Source organism: Aulonocara stuartgranti (genome assembly GCF_965226115.1).
Source record: "Aulonocara stuartgranti genome assembly, chromosome: 12".
Classification (NCBI taxonomy): domain Eukaryota; kingdom Metazoa; phylum Chordata; class Actinopteri; order Cichliformes; family Cichlidae; genus Aulonocara; species Aulonocara stuartgranti.
Genome location: NC_138948.1, coordinates 18,042,298 through 18,067,788, shown reverse-complemented (window position 1 = coordinate 18,067,788; position 25,491 = coordinate 18,042,298). Strand labels below are relative to the sequence as shown.

The following is a 25,491-nucleotide window of genomic DNA, read 5'->3' as shown; positions in this document are numbered from 1 at the left end:
ATAGCACTTTTCGGGACCCTCAAAGCACTTTACAATTCCACTATTCATTCACTCTCTCTCTCACACACACACACACACACACACACACACACGTGGAGCCACGATGGCCCCAGATTATAATTAATAATCATAAAACAGCATTCTCTGAAAACATTACCCTGAACTTAACCAACCCTTTTCTTTTTCTCAGAAAAAGTTGAAAACTAAACAACTAAAGTTGTAAATTAGTGTTAGATAAAAAATAAAAAAAATCACAAGCAGTCTTCAGGCAGTTTACTCTCCATTTATCATCAAAGCTGAGCATGTAGTGGGAACAGTTTAGAACAAAGTTTTCGCTCCCATTTAAAATGAAGATTGTGAATTAAGACCACATCTGATTTTTTCTCCCCGTCTATCTTTTTTAACCATCTGACAGAGAAAAAGACCTCATATTTCATCCTTTCAGTGGTGAGGCTTACAGTATCTTCGGTCCATTAAACTGGCCTTTGTAGGGTTTAGTTCTACTTTACAAGATTCACTTAAACTACGCTCTTGGTGCTTGCAGAAGTTTGTAATACAAACTGTATTTAAAATTCAAAACCACTCGGGTGACCTGATCAAACGTATTCAAAAACATCGAAATGAAACTACAGTGTAGAGGTGATCACAGGAAAAAGGTTTTTAAAAATCACAGTCGACAAGAGTTGAAAAGAAATATGTTGCTTCATTCAGAAACAAGTTGAAGGAGTGCGAATTTATGAATACAGGAAACAATTTTACACAATTATGATTGGAGATCATCATAACACTATTTCAAAAATGGTCATCAAACTTCATATATTAAAGGATTTGGATGCAAATAAACCCAAAAGAAAAAAAACAGAGCTGAAAGCAATAAAAATGATGTGTCTGACACTTCAGTAAAAGAAGAGTTTATGGGTTGCTTTCCCCCACTCTCACTCCCACCTCCCACCATGTAGTTCTCAGTGTACTGTACACAACACTGGACTGCTCTTGAACATACTGCATGAACTCTGAACAGCAGCGGAGGTGGCCGACAATGTGTGTCACCATGTCAACGTCAGCTGGAGTCTTGGCTCTCTTAAAGGGGAAAATCCAGGCTCAGCATAGCTCACGTGTGCTCACTCCAAACAATGACAGGAGCGCCAACCCTCGCAAAGCTTGGAAACAAGTCCTGCGTGGCTCACATTTATGACAAAGCCCATAATGTGCATTTCTGCAAGTTGAGATATATTTCTTATTCACTGTCTGACAAAATCTAAACGTTAACGTGAGATCTCGGATCAGCTGAAATCTCAGCTGATCCGAGATCCTTTTTTAAGGCTCGCATAAGCGTGCAGTTGCTGTTCTGTATGCTGAAAGCAAAATGTGGTTTATTTTTATTTATTTTAGTTTATTTTTGAAGCAAGGATTGTCCCTTTAAGTAGCAGGGTTTGTGTGAACAGCCACCTTTTGACAGCAGGGAAACAAAATCAGATATCACTGCAAATCTATAATTGAAGATCATTAGCACTGATGAAGCTGAAATCTTGGTTCAGCTTCAAAACATTCATCCCTGGCAACATCTGACACAAACTGGCCCCAAATATCAGTCCTGTTAGGCCTGGCTGTTGATAAGTGGTTACTGTAAGATCTTCACTGAATTCAAGTACACCGAGGACTGGACTGAAAATTAACTTGTCACCTGCCAAACTCAACCATCCATGTATGAATTTCACCAGCCAGCTGAAATACCTGAAAACAACAGGACCTCCAAACGAGGGCTGGTAACCTGCCAGAGTGGCTGGCAGACGCCAAAACACAGCCAAATGTGGAAAAAAAACACAACACCCAGCAGGTGGCCGCCGGTCGGTTGAGTCCAGATTGTGACACCTTTTCAAGCACATTCTACACATCCTGATGCGTAGGAGCAAATGCTGCTTTAATCTGGCAGCTCAGTGCCTTAAGACGCACCCTGCTGTGGGTTTTAAGACAAGAATCTGATGTGACAACATCATGAAATCAACAGAAAGCGTGTTCTGATTACAACTCAGTCACAATGTGCTTAAAATATCATGTATTTATGTGACATTAGCTACATGAGAGCTACACTTCAAAGCTGTTTCTTTTCAGCACAGAGTGACGGTGGAAAAGACCACCGAGCCAAAAAAAAAAAAACACCCCGAACAATCCTCCAGCTGCACAACAGGACAATATCGGCTGCACTAGCTTTACTTCTCGAAAAAACACAGGTGCCTCACATGGGACGTCAGAGGCACAGCTTATTCAGTAAGGCAATATGTACACATGAACTGTATTTTTCTCTTATGCTGTCGTTTCATAAATAAAGTCTAAAATAATACTGTACATTCTGGTGAAACTGTGGCAATCAAAGGTGGAAATGAAGTAAAAAAAAATTAATAATAATACAAGTAAAAATGAAACAAAGCACCTTGCTAATCAGGCCAACTGGTTAAGTCATTTCTTGCACTTTTGTGTACACGGACTTAGTACTGAGTTTTTAACAGTATCTGGGAGAATAGGGGAAAAACAACAACAACAACAACAACATGTTGGCATTCCCATTAACATAAACAAAAAGATAATTACAACTTCGTAACAGTTTTTTTTTTCTTATCAAAAAATCAGACACAAAGCGACAGATTGCCTGCCCGCACCTCCTGCTCCTGCACTACAAAACAGTTTGGCTACAAATGGAGGCAGGTTGGTTTTGGTGGTGGTGGAAGTGGAAGTGGGGATGAGAAGTGTGCAGGAAGTGCAAGGCTTGTTAATCAATACTGGTTGAAAAGCGGTGAAAAGAAACGAAACGTAAAAGACATGGGCGAGAGAAGACGTCATTACACGTATGTGACGAGCGCTCTGTTCCTGAAGCCAGTTAAGAACTAAACTATTACAATTAGCCCTGTAGATTAGATTCAGTTTGCAGTTGGGGTTTTTTGTGTGTTTTTCCCATATAAAAATCAATTTAACAAAACTGCTAGTACTGGCACACCAATTGATCTGTTCTCGGATAATAATATTCCTCTTTTTGCAGTTCTGAAGCTGAACGATGTTTCGTCGCTGAGAAATCAAACTGCCATAACACAAAATTTACATTCTCCTCTTACAAAAAACAATCAAAACAAACATGTAAAGAACTTTGTTTTCCTTCCAAAAACGAATTAGCCATTAGACATACAATACAATTACATAGATACATATTTTCAATACCGCACATTCAATCTGCCAAAAAACAAACAAACAAAACAAATAAAAACAACAACAAAAAAAGTAATGATTAAAAAGCCAACAAAGATGCTGCAATATATATAGAGAGAGATGTATGTACAATGATTATAGCATTCATAATTGCACTATGCCTCAATAAATGTTAATTACAGGCTTATAATCTAGGGAAGTGTTACGAAAGAAATAAAAATAAAAAAAGTACTCAAAGTAAGTCGGGGAATGAAGGATTGCAAATCAGAAATGCCAATTAGAAACAAGAAGGACTCACTTTGGTACAACTGAACGTCGAGACTTTACCTTTCACACAGGAACTAGCCAGATTTACTCTCCACTGCTATTCAACTACAACAGTCAAGACAGCCGGGCTGTGATTGGACAATTACAAAGATACAGCTAAAATGCGACTCGATAAGTCTGCAGGCTGGCGCGGGCTTGGAGGGAGGGGCCTGCAGCCCACGGCGCAAGGTTGTGATTGGATAATTTTAGGCAGTTCAACGCGCCGGGTTTAGCTGCGCCGGTGTAGCTGCCCCTTCTTTCAGAACCCACGAGCTCGCTGTAGCTCAGGTCAGTCCATGCTGGGTCGGTGTGTCGGGGGTGGGAAGAATACCGCAGATTGTGTTGAACACTTCAAAAAAATATGAAATAAATGTATTTTAAAAGAAAGAAAGAAAAGAAAACCTCCAGGGTCGATACGTCGGGTCGGTAGAGTCAGTGTTTGTTAGCCCTGCTCTTTCCTGTCTGCAACACTTTTCATTTCAGTGAACAGCTGTGGAGTCTGGGCCTCTGTCCCTCTCACTCATTCACTCTTTTTTTTGGCATTTGGTAATAAATATACATGTTACCATAATAAAAAGCGTTAATGTGGCACAGTTGAACATAATCATTTAAACATATCGTCTGATAAATTATTACCTCCTCGGCTCCCTTCAGTTTGTGTAAAGTGACCGCTGCCATGGTTCATCTTTACACGACAAAGCAGAAGTCCCTGTGTGCTTCCCCACTTTGTTGCTCAAAGCTTTTTTTCCTTCTTTTTTTTTTAATTTTCAAAGCCTTTTTCACTCACATTTCTCAACTGAACGGTTCTATCGACAGCTGAAAACCCATGACACGACCGTCACTTGACACACGACTTGGGTTGTTCCCTCCAAACACATGCTCGACTCACTGAATGGCACCAAAAGCCAATGCAAAGTAAGATTAATAAAGATCTAAGCCACTCGCATATATTAAATGAATCTTAAATCATTTGAAAAGAGATCACAAATTCTGCCTACTCATCAAAAGACTTGCCAATCAGTCTATCAGATTAAAAAAATAAATTAAAAAATGAAGCCATCTAACTCATCACTCCCTGCTGGGCAAACAGGTAAACGCCCGTGATGAAGCTTCAGAATGAAACAACAGGTAAGGAAGAAGGCTAAAAAAAGGAATTCAAACTTTTTTTCTCTTCTTTTTTTTTATAAAAAAGGCAGGAGGGACAGAAACACACTGCATTCATTTGAGCGCCTTCCACCCAACCCTCGCGAATATCCTGTCCCCACTTTTTCATCACTTCTTAAATAGCAAGATAACATTTACTTCGCTCACCCCTCGAGGAGTCAAGAGATCAGCAGACAGCAAATAAATTAGTATTATGCAACCATTATATTTTCTTTTTTAAATGTGTGTGTGTATATATGATCTATCTTTTCACAGATTGCGTCAGTCAGTGTGTGCTGAGGGCCTGCAGTCGGAACACCCTGCTCTTCCCTGCTCTACACCAGGTTGTACTCCTTTAGGTTGAGCTGCAGGATGGTGTCTTTGACGGCTGCAAAGACGAAACGGATGTTCTCTGTGTCAGTGGCGCAGGTGAAGTGAGAGTAGATGATCTTGTCGCTGTCTGGATTCAGGTCCACAAACATCTTGAGGATAAACTCTCGCCCTGCTTGGGCATCCCTCTGCGGACCTGCATGGGGGAATATCGTGGATCAGTATATATGCACAGCTATAAATTACTACAGCTTGTTTATCATTCATAATATCAGTGTAGAGATCCTCCATGTTTTGTTTTTTTTCATGGTTTTTCCCTGCCATACTTGTCGGATCATTCCAATTTACGCACCACGACTGTATCTCAGGTCTGCCAGCCGAAGATTTTTATTTGCCCTAGAGCTCAAGCTAAAAACATTGTGGAGCTTCAGGTAGTACTTAGAAAACTTTACTCACTGCAGTATAGCGACGTGCCCTCAAATGTCTACCTGTGCACATTTCACATTATGTGTTAATTGGTACACTTTGTTTTTTTTAAGCTCTACATGTATGTGAGTGATGCTGAGTCAATGGCAGGAGCGCAAATTACTGATCTTATAAGTAAGTTTCTGGTGCAAAAAACTACAAAGGGCAAAATTCAAAGCAAATACTGTTACATTTTCCCAGAAGAAATGTTTGCACGGAATGCTTCACTTATAGTCAACACCTCTCTTCTGTGGCTTAATTATTTGGCTCACCCAAAACTAACAGATATACATAAGAAAGAGAATATCATGGGGCAACCAGTTAAGCTTCAGTCTAACATCATTTTCTTTTCTTTCTAAAGCTGCACACTTTAAAATACCAAAGCTATGAATGCTGTAACACTTTCTTTATGTACTTTTATCATGTCCCCACAACAGTAAAATACCGATACAATTAGTCCATGGTGCACAGTGCATGGCAAATGTGGTAGCGTAGTACACTGTTTGCTGTAATGCTGTCAAATTATGTATGACTAATGTAAACAAGCTGTCACGCTGAAGGCATTTTTCCATCAACTCTCCGCACTGCTTGAAGTCTTATATTTGATCCAAGACGTTGTAATCTGTTAAAAATCCCCATTTACAAATGTTCGTGCTCAAAGTTCCATTTACAGTTAGAACGATCTTCCAGATACAGAGTTAGAAATAGCACCAATGATGCAGTACGTGAGAAACACTCAATGCTTTTGTCATTGTGACCAATCATAGCTGGCCTTTAAATAGACAGGAACTAACGTGGAGCAAGAATTACATATTAAATCTGTTCTAGTGCACTCCAGAAATAAAATTATGACCTTGTCATTAGCACAAAAGGGCCACTTTAAAGCACTTGAAATCTGCATCACTTGATATCGAGTTTGAAATATTTTTTCGGCATTTATTTCCTTAAATCAAATATGTGTAATAAAATAAAAAAAAAGACAAAAATAGCAGAGATTACTCTGATACATTAAAAGCTGTGTATCAGATATTATACTGTAAGCAGAAATTTCCTGCCATGGTTAACCTGTCAGCTCTACAAACTAGTTCTAATGGACCCCCAGTCACACTGGCATGGAGAGCTGTCAATGACCCCCCTTGACAACCACCGGTCACTGGGTGGTGAGCAGTTACTAGCAGTGGCTAGGTGAAAACGGTCGTAATGAGGTGTAGATGTTATACCGAAAACCTTGTCATTGCTTTGCAGGTTTCCACGGCCGTCCGTAGTATTCATAGAGGACGCCGACTTATCTGCAAAAGCTTGGCATTTACTTGCTGAGTGATACTGAAACTATGAGCACAGCTCAGACAGGAAATCAAGACTGTTTGCCTTCAAAGTAAAAGTCTGAAAGCAAGTTGGTTGCAGTGATGAGGCACTTTTACTTTGGAGACTAACAGCCTCTATTCCCAGTTTGAATCACACTTGTTTCCAAGTTTTACGACCGCTCTGCAAGTGTTTCTACATCTACGAACATCTGTTATTGACCGACACAATCAACAGGGCCCCTAGCTACCTCCGCCACTTCTCACCATCCAGTCGGGGACTTCACATCTTTCCATCCTGACTGGAAGTTGCTGCGTGACTGAAGCCTAACAAAAATAATGGCACAGCAGGTGATCTGTGAACATGTTTCAGAGTTAAACAAAACATGACGTCTTTACTCAAAAACACCTCGACAGTCTTGATTTTGGGGCTTCGTGTAAGCTCTGTCAGTGTTTTGGTACGAGCACTCTTCAATCATTCAACACTCACCATCATACTCTGGGAAGTAGTCAACCAGATGAGAGTACATAATCTTCTCCTCCAACAGGTCCTTCTTGTTGAGGAACAGAATGACTGAGGAGTTTTGGAACCAGGGGTATGTGATTATTGTCCTAAACAGAGCTTTACTCTCCTCCATCCGGTTCTACACAGAGTATATGTGAATGGGAGGGGGCAGAAGGACAGAAATAAAGAAAGAAAACAGAGAGATAGTTAGTCTCTTAATTAAAAACCAGTCCTTCAACCTGATTAAGTGCAGATTTTAATAACCGTTTCACGGCACCAGAGGGAGAGCAGTAAAGATGAGAGTAGGGCAATCATGTTTTTAATTTCTCCCTCGCGCTTCATTTCAAGCAACCCTTCTCATAGCGAGTCTTACACCTCTCAGTGCTGCTGTTTATCAAAAGCACAAAGCAGAATGCCTTATTTTATATTATATAATAAAAACTATCTAATGCTATTGGATTATAAAGGTCGTGAAGCTGGTCAGTCTTCTACTTTCACAATATGCAGGCAAAAAAAAAGGAGGAAAACAGATGGGCGCGAGAAAAAAAACAAAACAGCAACACACATATGAACGCACACCTGCTCATTAATACACTTAAAAAAAACCCTGACACATCGATTCCTCTTAAGAAAGAGACGTGGCCTTAGGCGGCATTCAAAACAGCTGGCTGATCATTTACAAGGGAAAAAGAGCTGGAGCACCACCGAGCAGCCCGAGAACCTGATTTCCATTGTTTTAAATAGGGAAAGCTTTTATCTTTACAAACAACTAATCTCCTATGTCACATGAAATAAGGATTTTCAAATGGGAATTTATGAGAGCATCCTTTAAACCATTTAATCTCTCGGTAGTTTGGTGAAATTTCTCTTGGTCTTTCTAAAAAAATAAAATAAAAGGACAAATCACCTCGTTATCCGACTCCACCAAAACTTGGTCGTACTCGCTGAGGGCTACCAAGAACATGATTGACGTGACGTTCTCAAAGCAGTGGATCCACTTCCTCCTCTCTGACCTCTGACCTCCGACATCCACCATCCTGCCATGGCAGGAGAGAGAACAACGTCACCGTAAGCACAGGGAGTGTCTGTGTGGTTGTCCTTTTGACTTAATCCCCTTGATGCAGGTTGTTTAATAAAGGGAAAGCCCAAGACAAATCAAATGTGATGATGCCATTGACCACTTCTGAATCAGATATTCAGTGGATTTCAATCAGATTATTAACATAAAATAATCAGGAAAACATCTGATAAACTTAAAAGGCGAATCTGCGAGTCCATTACGTATCGAGTATAGTTTAATACCTGCATTAACAAAGCACAATATTCTTTTTAAATATTTTATAAGCTTATCTAACTCCTTGCATATAAAATATTAATCCCCAGTCTTACTTGTAAGTATAACCATCAGATGATGTGCACCTCTTTCTAAAGGCAGTAGAGTCCACAGGTTACTTGAGCATCTTCAAACTCTCACAGAGTGAGTGCACTCATGTATTCTCGCTGCATTGAGAGCCCATCTCGAAAACACTTTGTTTACTTTCATTTCCTTTCCTGAGGTCAGCTGATAGCTCCATCAAGTTATTAAGATATTCTAACAAAGTCACACAACACCATTTCAGTGAACAGTGGTTGTGCTTTTGTTATACATAATGACACAGCACTGCATTTTCACTTTTTAAATAACAATCAGATCTCACCTGAATATGACACTCTGCAGGTCAAATGGGTATTCAATAATGCCTGTGGTTGGAACTCGAACCCTCAACACATCCTGCTGGGTGGGAAGGTAGGCTGGCTCAGCGATCCGATCCAGTGCGTTCAGGTAACTGAGGAGGCAGGCAGTAAAAACAATCCAGCACCTCACAGACACTAGAAATCTCTTTCCTGAGATCTTTTAGAAATCTGTTGAACAGTTTGACGCCCGTTTCCTGAACGGCTGTCGGCTGTACTCACTATTTAGTAGAGTCCGAGAGCTGGTATTCCCGCCTTCGATCGTAACACTCCTGGATGCCCGGGTCGTTCCATAAGCTCTTGATTGCATCGACGTAGGGATTCTCAAGCTTGTTGATCTTCTCTACATCTACCTCTCTCACTATGTTGGCGTGAGCCTGGTGGAAAACAGAAACTTAACTTATCAAAACTTTATCAAGCATTCAGTATCTCTCACACATACACACAGAGACACACAAATTAATCACTGCACAGGTTACACAGTCCTAATTATCACTGGTGTATTTTCTGCTCTCACTCGCTTATTCTATATGCAGAAATTTCTTAGCACCCCGGGGCTCAGCATGGACCTAATATCTGAAGCACAAATCCCACTGGGCCTATTAAGCGGAAAGTTTTGTGGGCCCAGATTCCCACAGCAGAGTTGTGTCCTATGGCAAGAGATCAACACGTGACTGAATGTTGAAGTGTTGAGCAACAGTGCAGCACAGCTACTCCTGATGATTAGGACGGATACGTAATGTTTGCATTGTGTATGTCATGCATGGGTGCTTCCATAAGTGTGAAATGGGGAGGCATTGAATCTGAAAATTCAATCATAAGTGAAATACAGAAACAAAAAACTTAAAAACTATTCAGATTTTAAGATGAACAGACCTTCTGCCTCCATCAACGTGAGTTAGGACTTGATGCACATTTTCCTCAAGCAACTGGAGGTTGCCAGATCCCACTCAAGATGGTGATGCAATGTGCTAATAAATGCTTGTAATACAAGATATTAAATTTGTTTAATTTTACTGTGTGGTAAATGTAAATATCAGTGCCTCACATTTCCTTTTTTACTTTACTAACTGTAAACAGGGTAAAAATAACAGAACAAACCACTCTGAGGTACATGGGAGGAATCCATTTTTCTAAATTTAAATTGTATTGTTTTTCCATATGTAATATGGACAAAAACCTCCATAAAAGAAGTGGGGTTAGACGTCTTTTAAACAAGGGAGCTCAATTAAAGCAGTAGTGCCTTAAAACTGCATTTTTCTCAATGGCCACCAGGGGGCGAGGCGTGTGATTGCAAATACTTTTCTGGTCTCATAAAGAACAGCTCTCCACTCGAACTCTGTAAGCACTTTTCCGGTTTACAGCCGCAATCATTTATTTCAGGTCACATTAAATCAAAAAATTTGTCCATTTTGTAAATTTTGGTCATATTGTGTTTTGGAAATAAGGATTTTCTGGGATATACTCACTGGCTAACAACTCATGACTGACAATCAGTCAGTTTCAGACTCGCTCCTTAAAATTCAGTTTCTAAACCAAATGGAGACTACAAAAGAAGGTCATCCAGAGGCTTCAAAGTGGGACACATGTTCATCAATTATATTGTCTACAGTGGCTTTAGCCCCACCAGTGATGTAAAGAATAGATTTACTTTTAACTTTGCAGTTGTCATATTTATTTGGATAAAACCATTCAGCAAGTTCCTAAATCTAATATGGCTGAGTAAATCTTTTGTGATGACACAGATATGAGTCAGTGCATTCTAACTGAAGACTGAATTCCTGATTGTGAAAAAAAAAAAAAAAGTTTGTGCAGTAGCAGACACACAAGAATGCCTGTCAATAAACTGCACGTGATACTCATGAAGATAAGGGTAAACAGTACTTGGACACAATCAGAAAATAGTGTCCTTGCTTACAGCGATTGTGTGATTGACTGTAGAACTGGCAGATTGAAAACATAAATAAAGCCACAGAACAAGTCTTTTTACCAGCAGATTAACCACTCGTGCTGAACCTTTACAAATCAGTGACCGTCTACATGCAGACACAGCACGACCTTTTTCTTAACCTGCCACTACAAGCCTTGAAGTCCAGCACAAACACAGTTTCTGTTTTTAGTGTGGATCACCTAGTGTGAGACAGAGTTACAGTACATGACTGAGACGTGCATACATCGGACATGTGAAGACTGGGGTCTGAAGATTGAGGCCTATTTAAAAGGGTGGGCCTGAAAGACTGTGAGAGTGACATTTACTATAAAAGCCCAGAAAGACACTGTAAACACAATTGATGGGTTTCATTTTCACTTCCCTTGTGATGTCAGTCAATTCTTTTGTCAAGGATAAAATACTTCCCATTTTACCCGTATGTATATGAGAGTAGAGGGATGTTGGGTACAAATTATGACAGGTTACACGGTTCCATTGTGCACATAGCTCTGATTTCATTAGACAGTCAGTTCTACCCTTTAGTACAGGTCCTAAAAGACTTTTACATCAACCTCAAATTGACTGTTACTATAAATTAGATGGCGGATGTGCAGTGTGCAAGACATGGTGGTAAACTGGAATGAGAACTGTACAATGAACCAAAAGCTTAGGAAGAAATTTTGAAGCAGAAACCCACCTGCATTTAGTTTCATAAAAATAGATCATAAAAGCATTATATTTATTCAGCATATTCTGAATTATAGTGTTTAAAGTGGGCAAAATAATGGTGAAAATGCATAACTGATATACCACAATCAGTTTCATTCCTCATGAAAATGCACACACGAGACGGGAAGTGAAAACAGCCGTGCACCACATCTGCATAAACATGCACGGCTGCGATGTCATTTTAAATCTCGCAGGTTGCACTGATTGTCATATAATGTGCGCTTGGTCGACAGCAGTGGCTGGGCTCCTCGCTCGTTACAGTCTGCATGTCTGGGGAAAAGATGTGTTGTTTTGCACTGCGAATTTAATGTCTTTAGAATAGCATTGTTATTCAGACTTTCGAAGATTTCCGTGCTATTTGAAAACCGCCAACATAATTGAACAACACGTAGTGCAACCCTCTTACCTGGGTGAACACATCTCACTTTAAAATACAAATAAATGATGCAACTGTGCAATCAGTCAAAAAGTTCTAAGCTGTCCAGATCAGTATTAATTATGCAACGCTTAAAGCGGTTCCCAAAAAGAATGCATTGGAACAACTTTGCACCCCTCTAATGGAATGAATGGGATCCCGTGGTCTACTTGCACATGTATTTTAGGGAAATGACAACGCTGATAAAATGGGACAGACCAAAAATGCTCTCACATTAAAGTGCACATTTGGTTTTGTGCATTATGAATAAAACACCTGATTTTAACACTGACATAACAAACACAACATCTCTAAAAAAGGCTTTCATTAAACATCAGCCTGGACTGTAGTCTGACACAGAGAAACTGAAGACCACAGTAGCTGTGCCAAGGTGTGGACTCCTAAGCATCATTTCCTTTAATTTGTCACTTTCACATGGAAGAAACTTTGAGCAAAAACTCCCTGTACCAGTTCCCAAAGCTGTGAACACCAGGGTAACTCCTCTACAACAAAGAGGCTCTGCTGAAGTGTTAAGTACAGAGAGCAAGGTGAAATTTGAGCGAGTAGTGTGGGGTATGGTAGTAGTGTAGAAGCAGGGATGGTGTGCACATATGCATGTGTGGATTTCAAGGAAATATGCAAACACAAATACTCAAAAGGGCGTGATGAGTACTTGAGTGTTTTAAGGACACAGGAAGTCTATAAAAGGACAGGAAATGATTATGGATGGCTGTTACAAATAAGATAGACGGCACTCTAAAAATACTCAAGCACAATGTAACACATCGTAGAGTCTCACTCTCTCTCTTTCTCTAATTGTTTGACACCATCAACTGCCATTTAAGTTGGAGAACGTGAAAAGCTGGAGTGAAAGAATCCATTTACCTTGTTGTGCTCATACTTGTAGGGGATCTTGAGCGTCTCCATGGCTCGGATCATGGCCTGCATGGACGTGAAGATGTTCTGATAGACCAGCTTGGTGAAGCCCCTTTTGTCCTCATCAGAGTAACCGGCTCCGTGGATAATCCTCATCTGTTTGATAAATGTGCTCTTCCCACTTTCCCCAGTGCCTGAGAAAGTACACAGGAAAAGGGAACACGGACTTTATTTATACAGTAGGTTTGTGCAAAGTGTCATTTAACCAGACGACGCGTGTCGTCTCCTGTGTCGGCAGTCATGCTTCTTAAATGGACATTCAGACTATTTTCACTGTTAAAAATTAATCCACTGCTGTTAACTAGAGAAAAAGGCATTAAAACCTTGCAGGGGAGGCTTCTTGCACAGCCAGTGGTCTAAATACAGAACATAGGCGGCACTGATTGTACAACGTCCTTACCATGAGATTGCCATAGCTGTATGGATAGAAAATAAATTTGATTGCACTGCATTTGCCCCATTTATAGGGGCAGAGATGAAATCCAAGTACAGATCATAATTAGCTGCTATAAACCAAAGCAAAAAAAAGAAAAAAAGAAGGGACCCTGCAAGATCCTTACTTGGCTGTCAGAGCGTTTCAAGAGAAGAAAAGAAAAAAAATCCATATAGACTTCTGCAGTGTAGCATTTGTTTTCATTGAAAATGACAAAAACAAACTTGTGATGTTGGCATTAAATTCGTTTTTTTAAACTACACGCTTCCATTCACATTCCATAATTACCTGTACCCCACAGCAATCCACCCACAGTAAGAAATAAAAACGTTTTTAAAAACGCCGAAGCGCCGCTGTCTAACAGCCTTTTTTATTCAAGCTGCATTATTATATTTCACATCACGGACAAAGATTGAACAAGCAAACAGGCAGGATTACTTTATAAAGTTGTAACAGAGACAGCCTGACATGGAGCAACACAAACTGCTGGTTGAAGACGATATCCATACTCGTGTTGCATATTAAGGAGTCCTCAGTCCTCAAACTTCAGACAGTGCTGGAGGAATCAAGTCGGATACTGTCTGAAATTACCTCTTTCCCAGTATAGCAGACAGTAAGAGATAACCTGCTTCATTTGCTTTAAGTTTACCAACTACTGACTGCTCTACTTTGATATGGACACAACCAGATGGTAAAACCTTTTTACTATGTAGTTTATAAACTGCTTAATATCAAAGCCAAATGTCCATGTTCAGTATCCACCCATGATTTTCTTATGGGTACAAAGCTATTAGCAACCCCTTTTACACTGCCCAGTAATTGGGTCCATTGTTAATGATGAAAAGCTGATTAAAGTAACTATGGTGAATGAAAGGGATTCTTGCAGAATTACAAACATAAATATGTGTATAGGGATATTTCCTATCCTAAGATGAATCGTGGCTTTTTGCAACAACATCCTGTCTTGGAATAAACATTTATACACCCAGATGAACAGTACATGCACACGGACATACACATATGAACGCATCCACTCATGCACTCACACATATGATATTATGTGCTGGTTACTCTTCCTCCCAGCCTGTTTGCTTAGTCTGGTGATAGACCAAGAACAACATCTCTGTCCTCTCAGCGGTGACAGGAACTATTTGGGTGTGAAGAACTGGGGGTGTGATTTCCCTTTGGTTCATTGAGAATCTTGGCAGACCAGTGAAGCAGTCTTGACTAGTACCTCTTGGATAACTTCAAGAGAAAGGAGTGCACATGTATGTTTTGCATGTGTGCTGCAGTGCATATTAACTGAGCGTCTCTCTTATAGAATATCTGAATATGCTGCACTTCTTTGTAACAAAAGTGAAGCCAAAGCAGGCTTTCTAGTGTAGTCCAATAGAAGCTTGCAGGGAGGTAGCAATCATTCTCCAAATTAATAAATGTCGCTTTGAGGAAAGGTATCCATGCATATTCAACTTAATTTGATGAATACCACAATGCATATGGTTTCTTTTCCACTAAACAAAGCAAAGAAAACCACATCTGTCCATTTATCCATTTTCTCAACTGCTTATCCAGGTCAGGGTCACAACTGGAGGCTGAAGCCCATCTAAGCTGTAATTGGGTGAAAGGCAAAACTCATACAAGCCTATGCTTCATGATTTAGACTTGGATTTGTATTTGCTGCCCAAACAGCATAGTGTTATTTACCTTGTTGTTCCAGTTAATGACTGGGAGTTAACAATTACAATAACCTAAATAATGGGTAGTAATTCTTTAACTAATTTTAAGAAATAATACATTCAAAACATTTTTTCCTAACACCAGTGAAGTGGGTGACAGAATTAGCACCTCAGAGTCTGAGGTGGGTAGAGTGGATGCTCTGGGTGAGGATCCCAATCGCCAGGCTTGGTCTAGTATACACTCTCAGTACCTCCTTGGTAAGATGCTTTGGGTGGAGACCCTGCCCGGCCTGCCTGCATGGGAAAGCCCCCAAAGAACTTTAGTGGTGGAGAGTAGTGAGGTCTTGGCAGCTTTTCCTAGCATGCCTAGCTGGATCCATATGAGTGGTAGCAAAATGGATGGATGCCGATGACATCATCCTGGTTGTCACAGAAAAAAAGTACTCTCCTACAAGAATGCTATATTTTTACACACATTACTTCATAGATTTGTACACAATTACTCGAAAAGAAATCATAATCGCTTGACCGCATCTCTGTCTTAATGGATCTTTTCCATTATACCAATGAGTATAACAGGCACTGAAAAAGATAGGGAGACAGCAAATATGCTCTGTATGACTGTCTTCTGGCCATTAGTGGCTGCTGAGTCACGTTTCCAATCGATGAAGCGACCCCAGATTAACCCAAGTTTGTAATGGTGTCTATGGATCAGCATTACATCTGCCATGGCACGGGTTCTATGAAAGTTGTCTGACTCAGAAGCAAAAGCACAATATGACAAAAGACCAAAGGAAAAAAAAAAACAAGCTGCTCAGTCTTCCTTTTCCTTTAATTATTAAATACCCTGGACATTTAAAACTTGACTTGAAGATACTCAGCACTCACACTTAAGATGTGCTTATTATTTGGGTTAAGTGTATCAAAAGGATAATTAAAAGTTCTCCTGTTCACTGGCCAAATGACGTCTTGAACTTTGTGCTTTCAAGACTCGCCAAACTCCATTACTGTCTGCAGTGCGCAGACATTTTAAGAACGTACCTCATTTTAAACTGACTCTATGAGTGAAAAAGAAAGTCACTCACTTCCAAGTTCTTAGCAGCACCTTAAGTAGAGTTAAGACACGAAGGCTGAGTGCCAGTTTCACTTTTACAAATACTTTCGATTTGTTCCTCATCGGCATAGATTATTGGACCTTGATTTTCAGCCTTGCTACTAATGAGAGTTTAACAAAACTCAGACGCTCTTTGGTCCTAAATTTGAAAGCGAAAACTATTCAGCTGTTGTACAGTTACAAGAGTGACAGACTTGGATTTCAATCTTCTCCCTCTCAGTTACTTTGATAGGAGCTTTTACATTTCATTTATTTGACTAACCAAATAACAGAAGCTCCCTAATTTTAACAGCATCTTGTATTCAAAATATACATTAACACTAAATGCAAGAGAGTAAATACTTTCAGGAAATGATAAGTGAATATTTAGTTCATTATTTAGTTCCTTATGACTGACTAAGGTCAGTTATACATGTGCATAACTGACCACTGCTGTAAGTAGGACTACCACTGCAGACCAGGGATTTCACTGTGTTTAACAATCTTAACTGGATGACAGGAAAGTACATAAAATAAACCTTACTTTATTAAGAGAATTTAAAACTCTTGAACAATAAACAGATATATTTATATTTTAACGGTTCCAAAGAAAATCACTCCTATAGGAGTCGGATCAATTTGGTGTTAATGGCAGAGACTGAAAAGAGCCAAAACACTCCATAGAAAGGCAAATTCAGTAGAACTGCTGGGGTGTATCAAGGTGCCGTATTAAACCATATTCTCAATTTCTTCAGCACTTTTGCATTGCAAATACTTTTAAGTCAAAAAGCGTAAAAAAGATCTGGAGTTGGTTCCAAGTGCTTAACTTGCATTTGGTACCTATTTACTGTAATTCTCAATAAGAGGTTGACAACAATCCCGGCACATGCTTAAAATGAGTGAGTGCACTGACAAGCTCAGATACACCAAGAGACCTGAAAGACCACAGAAAACAAATAAAGTGCATGACTGCATTTTTTCCTTGATTACGATACAACTTCTGACTAACTCAAGAACAATCAGTCTCACTGAAGTCTTTGCCTCACTGAATAGACTTTGTTGACTCTGTCACAAGTATTTATTGATTTATTGAGACTCCTGATAGAAGCAACAGGATGAAATGTGAAGTGTGCAGGGCTATACTATCTCCTCAGATTCAATCAGATGGTGCAATACTGATCGGGCACAGTGCAAATGGAAAATAACCCAAAACATACTGCAAAAGCAACCCAAAGGTTTCTCAAGGCAAAGAAATGGGATATTCTTCAATGGCCAAGTCAGTCGCTTGATCTCAAGTAGAAATTTTGCCCTTCAATCACATCCACGTTAACTTAAAAATCAATTTTGGAGGCAAAATTTTGAAAAATTGTCCAAAAGTGGACCCAACTATCATAAAATCTGGAAGCTAAACAATGACTTTGAAATGAATAAAAATGACTTAAACACTGATTGATACGTTAATCAAAACATAAGCCACCTTTAGGCATTCCTCTAACAATAACAACCATGTGCTGGTGAAAGAGTCGCTATAAGTAGGGCTGGACTTTGTTCAGTCATAGCCATGACACAACATGGTAAACGGACCATTTCTTACAGAGAGCTTTTCTACTCTGAGCACTCAAAGCGCTTTACGCAAATTGCCTCATTCACCCAGTCACACCAGCACTGATGCAATGATTTTCAAAATTATTTGTTCAAAATGGACATTGTAGAATATATCTTTTGTGTTTGTTGAGGTAAATCTATAACCTAAGTTGTAAAGGCATCTTGTGTTTCGAGTCCATCCCACTTGTCTACAAATTAATTTTCGGCATGCATGTGAAAGTGTGTAAAGGGGGACAAGCACCAAAAACTAGGTTCAATGGTCCCTTAAGGATTGGAGCTGGGTCGTGCCATTTTTGTAATTGAGCAATTTTAAATTAATTTAGCAAATGTAGACAAGCCCAATAATTAGTCATGTTTAACCCATTTCAGAGTCAACAGACGCTTCAGACCTCAATGATAAAACAAGAATTGCCTATTATTAGTGGTATCTATTATTAATCTACAAATTATTTTCTAGATAAAGTAAATATGCCTAGATTCCCACAACAGCCCAAGAGTTTTGAATGGGTTTCTTCAAATTTGGCCACTTGGACTCTGGGAGGAGCTGATAACAATTTGTCTTTGACCTTAAACCAGCAATGTAACGCAAAACAGGTTTTTGCTCCTGCCATAATTCAAGAGTTTATGTGCCAATTAAGACAATTTCCTAAAATATCTAATAGAGTACAAAGCTAAAAAAAAAAAGATGACATGATATATCCAGCAGTTCAAAGGCCAACTGGCCATTATTTAAAAACAATAACAGAACGAAAGAGTAGACTGTGATCATATTTCATACTGGATCAGACGCTAAATGCGCGGCACTAATCTTGCCCCCTTCCATAAAATGATGCTAAAGTCTTTACTACTGGGTTGGGCCCCCTTTTGCCTTCAGAACTGCCTTAACTTATCCTGACATAGAATGAACAAGGTGATGGAAACATTCCTCAGAGATTTTGGTCCTTATTGACCTGAGATTTGTCAGCTGCATATCCATGATCTCAATCTCCTTTTCCACCACATCCAAAGGGTGTTCTATTGGATTGGGATACAGAAACCGTTTGAATACAGTGAGTTCATTCATGTTCAATGCCAATAAAATATCACCCAGACCATTACACTACCAAGCCTGATACAAGGCAGGATGGATCCATAAGTTCATGTTAAAGTCAAATTCTAACTGACAGCTGACTGTTGCAACAGAAAAACACTCAGACAAGGCAATGTTTTTCCAATATTCTGTTAACCAGCTTTGGTGAGTCTATGTGAATCATAGGCTTTTCTGTTCTTTGCTGACAGGAGTGACACGTGGTGCGGTCTTCTGCTGTTGTAGACCATTCAATGATTCTCATCTGCACACCTTGGTTGTACCGAGAGGTTATTTAAGTTTCTGTTGTCTTCTTAACAGTTTGAAACAGTCTGGTCATTCTCCTCTGAACTCAACAAAACATTTTTAGCAATAGTCAAAACTAAATCCCGTTTTGACTATTGAGGTATACACAGCCAAGACCACTAAGCATGACATTAACTAGTAAGCCATATTGGCTGTATGACAATTGTGATGACTATATAGGCTAAAGTGAATAAGGTCCTAGTCACACAGGCTTAGAGACTGGTCCATGGCAACTAATAGTTATTAAGATAAAAAATGAGAACTCATCAGGTGGCTTAAAGTGGTTGCATGAGGTTGATAGCAGTCGCTGATTAAATGATTGCTAAAAGGCCCACTCTTACAGGCCTAGAATCTAGAAATAGACAGTGACCCTCATTTTTTCACAGGACCCACCTTTTTCTAGGGAACAGATGGGTCATGTACTCCCCAACCAGTTGGTAAAAACATGATTACTTTGATTGGTAGTATACTGCTGCGGTTACCTGTAGTTTGCATAAAAAGGCAGACCTGTCTAAAAATACTCTCCAGCTACTCTCCAACTTGTAGAGAAACTGTGAAAAGTGCAACAGAAGCCATAAATGGAAACCATTTGCTGTCAAAGTAAAAACTGTAGATTTTGAAAAATACCAGTTGCAGTGCAAAGACTCGATGTATAATACCAGCTAATAAACTGGACTCCATCCCGGTCGACTGCTGGACTTTGCCAATAACTCTAACTTTTGTAACTAACTGTAACCTTTATAGACACAATTTCAAGGCATAGTCAAGTGATGGATAGTTTCTGCTTGAGTGGCTTAAAGATGAGATCTTGTGAAGCAGCAGGAATGAGAATTAGCATTTCCAAGTCCGATGCAATGGTTCTCAACCAGAAAAGAATGACAACTCTGAATCAGGGACAAATTGCTGGAAAGTGGATGAGTTTAAGTATCTCAGGATTTTGTTCACTAGTGAGGCGAGAGTTGATTGGGGAAACTAAAATGCGGATTGGGGTCATGTCTGCAGCGATGTGGATGCCGTGACAGTCTGTAGTGGTGAAGAGAGAGCTGAGTTTGAAAGCAAAACTGCTGATTTATGTCTCTACCCTCTCCTACGGTCATGAGCTAAAGAATGAGACTGTAGATGAGATGGTAGCAGAAGAAACTAGGTTTCTCCAAAGAGTAGCTGGGCTCTCCTTAGATAAAGATGTGGAGCTCAGTCATTCAGAACAGGTTGAGTAGTAGAGCTGCTACCGGTACTCCTCCACACCACAAGGAGCCAATTGAGGAGGTTCGGGCATCTGACTAAATTACCTCCTCGGCGCTTCCTAAGTATGGTGTTTCAGGCACGTACTACCGAGAGGTTTCAGAGCAACTCAGCCTGGGGGACATAGAGATTATATCTCTGTCCCCCAGGCTAAGCTGAAGGAAGCGGTTGGAGGGAGAGAGGGTCTGGACTTCTCTGCTTAGACAGTTGTTCCTATAACCTGAACCCAGATAAGCAGCAGGGAATGGATATGGATAAATTGATTGATAGATGTATGGATGAAATATTCAGGCACAATATATATATATATCAATGTTTTGTTAACTAGAGAGTCTTTATTAGTCACTTATATGAGAGAAACCATCGGTTTCTCCAGTATTTGACCTATCATTAAACAACATCTATACTTGACAGCTTTTAAGAGAAACATATCAAGCCCTTCTCCCACTGAATCAACTCATCTACACTGTTGCTGCTAATGTATTCTCAGTCATCCAATAAGGTTAAATGAGTGTTAATTTCAGAACATTCCCATTATCCGGTTAGCTCTTAATGGACATGAGATACTTGAGGAATGGATTAAAAACTTGCAATCTTCTCATTTGCTGTGTAGCCTGCGTTTCAACATACACGATCCCAGTAGACACAAAGCAATTAGTGGTTTTGAAAGATTATAAGTGATGTTTTAAAAGCCAAGATGATTTCTGAAAAGCCCACTGATGGTCATCCTGAAAACTAGTGAACTTGACTTGGAGAGTTTAGTGGTCAAATCCATCGGGGAAATTAAGCAATTAGCAAGCTTGAAAAACTGAATACCCGTATCCTGTCACTGTATAATAGTTCACAGAGCATCTGTGGTGACACAGTCATATAGAGCACACATCTTCACATATGCACATCTTCCTCTGTTTCACTTGACCACTTGTAATAGAAGTGGTATTTGTGTGCATTAACACACACGCAAATAAATAAATAAATAAACAATCATTGTGAACTGAGAGCCCTGCATATGAGCTGATATACTGAATCAGGTCCAAAAATAAAATGGTTAATTTATCCAGGATTGCTTTAGATGCTCAAGCATATGCCTGCCTATTGTATTTATGAATGCCGCTACTTTCTACAAGGATTAATAAGGTCTATTGTCCTAGGTTAGCCTTGAGCATAACGCATTTCCTATTCATACTCTAATCGGCCTCTCCATGCTCAAACCTTAGATGTTTCTTATAACTCCGGAAAAAGCCACACAGCAGAAAAAAGTCTTTACTACCGTCTAAAATCTGTGCTGCTGTTTCTTGTTTTCCTGTCTCTATATAATCATGCTCCATTTCACTTTATATCTTTTTAAAGTAAAGTAAATCCCTCTGAAATACAACAGCCTACCCTTTCACTTTGGGCTGACAAATTTTCACACATTACTGACTAAAGATTAAATAAATACAAGATTATTAGAAACAGCTGCCCTCAAATAGCACACACTTTGTTGTTTAAGGTCACTGACTGCTTATGAATTTGCACAATGAACTTGTGGTGTATTATGAGAGATTAAGGGGCAACAGCAGCACAGTTATTTAACAAGGGTGGTGGCAGTGAGCTCCTTCAAATCCATTTAAGAAGGATTCATGTCATTGTTTTGTTTTAACCAGCAGCCAAAGGTGTAAACTTCTCTCATCCAGTCCCTCTTAAGCATCACTCGGGAGGCAATGTTGCGATCTAAGGGCCTAAATGTACTTTAGACCATTGCCTTCTTGCATTTTCTAAGGAACTAAGTGAGGAGAGCAGCAGATCAGGAAGCGAGGTTTCTGGCACCACTCACCAGGACCACAGTCATCACATCTAATGGGCTTTTTGTTGAAAACCTAATTAAAACCGGGATGGTAAGTAGATGACTTGTTTTCCTCACATTTCTTCAGTATGACTAATGCTGCTTAACAGGATCTGCCCCCTTCTCCCCCATTTACAACCAAACACTGCAAAGACAGTTACGAATGTCATTATTTAGGGTTTTTTTTTAAAGAATTTAAATAACAATTTAGAATGTTACTATTAAAACCACGATGCATTACTCACTGTATTGCACCGAATACTGCTGTTAGTCTGGAAATTTAATATTCCACAATATAATATGCAGGAGCATACCATCACACACAGGTTTACACATATTATAGGACATCAAGTGGCCAAGCTTTCACTCTACATCGATATCTGGGATATAATGATTGCCAGGGTTATGTGTTAAGCTGCAAAACTGTCTTGATTGTGCCCAATAAAGCGCAGACTTTGGCCCAGCCGCACTCTTATAAGCACACCGCCTGGATGGGCTCCTTAAGATCTGGCTGCACAGGTTGTTGTCAAACCTGTAAAGAGCATGGAGGAGTCAATGGAGAGCTAGCGCTCATTTGTTTCCTCGACACTAGCCAGTCACAGTTATTCAAATCAGGTGGTTTTTTTAATATAGTGGAAGCCATGCAGGCCTTGCTGGGCAGCATCTCCTCCCTCTGCTGACCTGCCAATCTGTGCACTCGACTCATAACACCGAGATAGTTCTACCCTACCACCCAAACTTCACTCAGGTGGGGAAACCCCATTAACCCCCACTCCCTACAGCCGACAAAGGCATTTTTAGTGAGAGAGGAATGCGGGCTTGGCATTGCTCTTCCCGTCGAGCTTACCGAGAAGCAACAGTTTCAGCTCCCGGCGTGCGTCCCTCTTATCCCGGCGGAGCTGCCTTTCGATCTCGTCGTTGATCCGCCTGGCTTCTTTCGCCTCCTCGCTGAGGCAACACGCCATTATGGATTCCAGGGTCATTCTCTCTCCTTTTGTAAAACTCGCACTCCTTTCCCCTCTTAGTGATTCATCCAGATTTCAGGGGCAGAAGGAAAGAAAGGAAAAGAAAGAAAGAAAAAAAAAAAACAGGCCTGTGAATGCCAAATAACGTCCTCATACAGGCCTACTGGTGGTGAAATAACGCGTGGACGCCCTTATAGTGAGTCCCAACAGCGCACAGATTGTGGTGGAAAGGAAAATTAGATATTTGAGAAATTATTGACCCCCCCACCCCCTCCCCCTGCTTCGCTTATCTGGGGCCTCCCGACAGCTTCAAAACAACAGTCCAAAGCGGTTTCGGTGGAATATCTGTGCAATCTTAATAGGTGTAATCTGCTTTCCCGTCTCAATATGATCAACAGATCCTTTTAAGACACATCCTCCGTACTGCTCAGTGTGATCTCGTTAAGCATTGTCATCCGAGCCGGGCCACCCTCTCTTCAAAGTCGTCAATGTTGATATTTTTCATTAAACGAAATCCCTCGCGTTCAGGTTACCGTCTGCGGATAAGGGCAACAAGAAAAACGCATGAATAAGGCTGTCCGTTTATTTTCCAATGGCTCGACTCCCGGGCGTGGTAAGGCAGAATATGGCGGACTTTCACTCCAATCCGCTAGGCTGGGATACAGTACAGTTATCTCTCTCGGTGCGCTCAAAAAGCCAAGAAAGCCGCACATAACACAGCATTTCTGCCCGAGCTCTTGATAGAGAGGCGAAAAAACATCCCAGTGCGCCTCAGAAGGGAGCTCAAGTCCACGGTTCACGAGCGGAACGTAAAGAAAGGAATAACAGCCGTGTTGTTGCTTTTACCCCGGCCAATCTTCTCCTTTTCCTCAATTCTCTTCATGTATTTTTATTGCACAGGCCATCCACTCCTCCGCTGGCAGGGTGACGTCGGCCTCCCATCGACCAAGGGGGAGTGTCACGTCAAACAAACGCCACACAAGTCATTTATACACCAACCTGTGGAATAGAAAATGCGTATGACGGGATATGTTGGGACTTCATATCTCTGTTGTACAGTTTCCATTTCAATCCTGTTTTTTCTTTTCTTTTTTCTTGTGTGTGTGTGTGTGTGCTCTCACTGGGTGGGAGGAGGTCCTTATGGAGAGCCATAGGAAGTACAGTTTATGTTTTAGTGATTGCGTGATGAGCGCCTAGTGGAAGTTAACCTTGCACACTCTGATTGTGTTTCAGTGGACATAATATAGTTACACAGTATGCAATCAAACGGCACTGCAGTAAACTCTGAAGGTCATTTTGTGCTATTTTTGGCGAGGCACTGAGGCGTTAACTTAACTTAGCTGTTAGACTCTTTGCTCTTTATGAGCTTCTTTGACACCGTCATTAAAATGCAGTTTTTATTCACATATTTATACCTGTCTAAAACTAATGGTCCGTCACACCATCACTACGCTTTAGAGCGATCTCCAGCTAACCTTTAAGTCAACTGGAGGGTTACATTTGTGTTTTGTTCAATATTGTCTTCTTGTGGTGTGGTGTAATTGTGGTACATTTCTTTTTTCCCAAGCTTTGACTTACAGTCTATCAAAAACATATTGTATACATACTGTAGCATAGAGTATACTCTACTTGAGGGCTGAAAATACTTAATACAAATTTCCTCATTTACACAAAACCTTTTTTTTCTTCCAAGTGCTTTCAATGTAACTTCACACTCCATTGAACACAACTTGGTCATGCCCATGGATACTTTGGCATGCAGCCTAGAATCGAACCACCAATCTTCCAATTATTAGCTCTACCTCTTGACCTACAGCCATTATTATATCAATTCTAGGTCTAATCCCTTGCTAAGAACAATAGTGTCAATCTTAGTCTAAAACTTCACTAAATTCAAAGGAAACCAGGCCTGTCTGCAGTATTTAATGGATTGCATTTATATAGCGCTTTTCGACATGTTAGATCCTTCATGTCCACCACTTTGAATATGAAGGATCCCTTCCTGATTTCTTTTTTTTCTTTGCATATTTGTTACACTTGCGTTTTTCAGATCACCAAACAAATTTTAATATTAAATCAAGCCCTTGTATATACCTCAAACAATCTGGAGAGTTATGCAGCAGGTGTTATTTTTTCTGTATTTTCATTTGTTATATCCTTTTTCTAATCTTTCTTTGAAGAGAGACCTGGCCAAGAGGATAGTAGAAGCTGTAATAAAAACAACATAAGTAAATAAACAAATTCAGCTGGCATTTAGTAAAGACATATGAAAAGCACACATGTGAATCATG

General features: G+C 40.1%; 1 protein-coding gene across 1 annotated transcript; it reads right to left on the bottom strand.

Annotated features, from left to right (window-relative positions):
- Positions 1-267: 267 nt before the first annotated feature.
- Positions 268-24,208, bottom strand: LOC309719048 (guanine nucleotide-binding protein G(q) subunit alpha). The gene is made up of 7 exons (XM_082554840.1): positions 23,083-24,208; positions 12,939-13,123; positions 9,202-9,356; positions 8,946-9,074; positions 8,156-8,285; positions 7,234-7,387; positions 268-5,173 (listed from the first exon to the last, which is right to left on the bottom strand). The coding sequence occupies exons 1-7, from the start codon at positions 23,216-23,218 to the stop codon at positions 4,983-4,985; spliced, it is 1,080 nt and encodes a 359-aa protein (XP_082410966.1). The 5' UTR covers positions 23,219-24,208; the 3' UTR covers positions 268-4,982.
- Between the last annotated feature and the right edge of the window lie 1,283 nt (positions 24,209-25,491).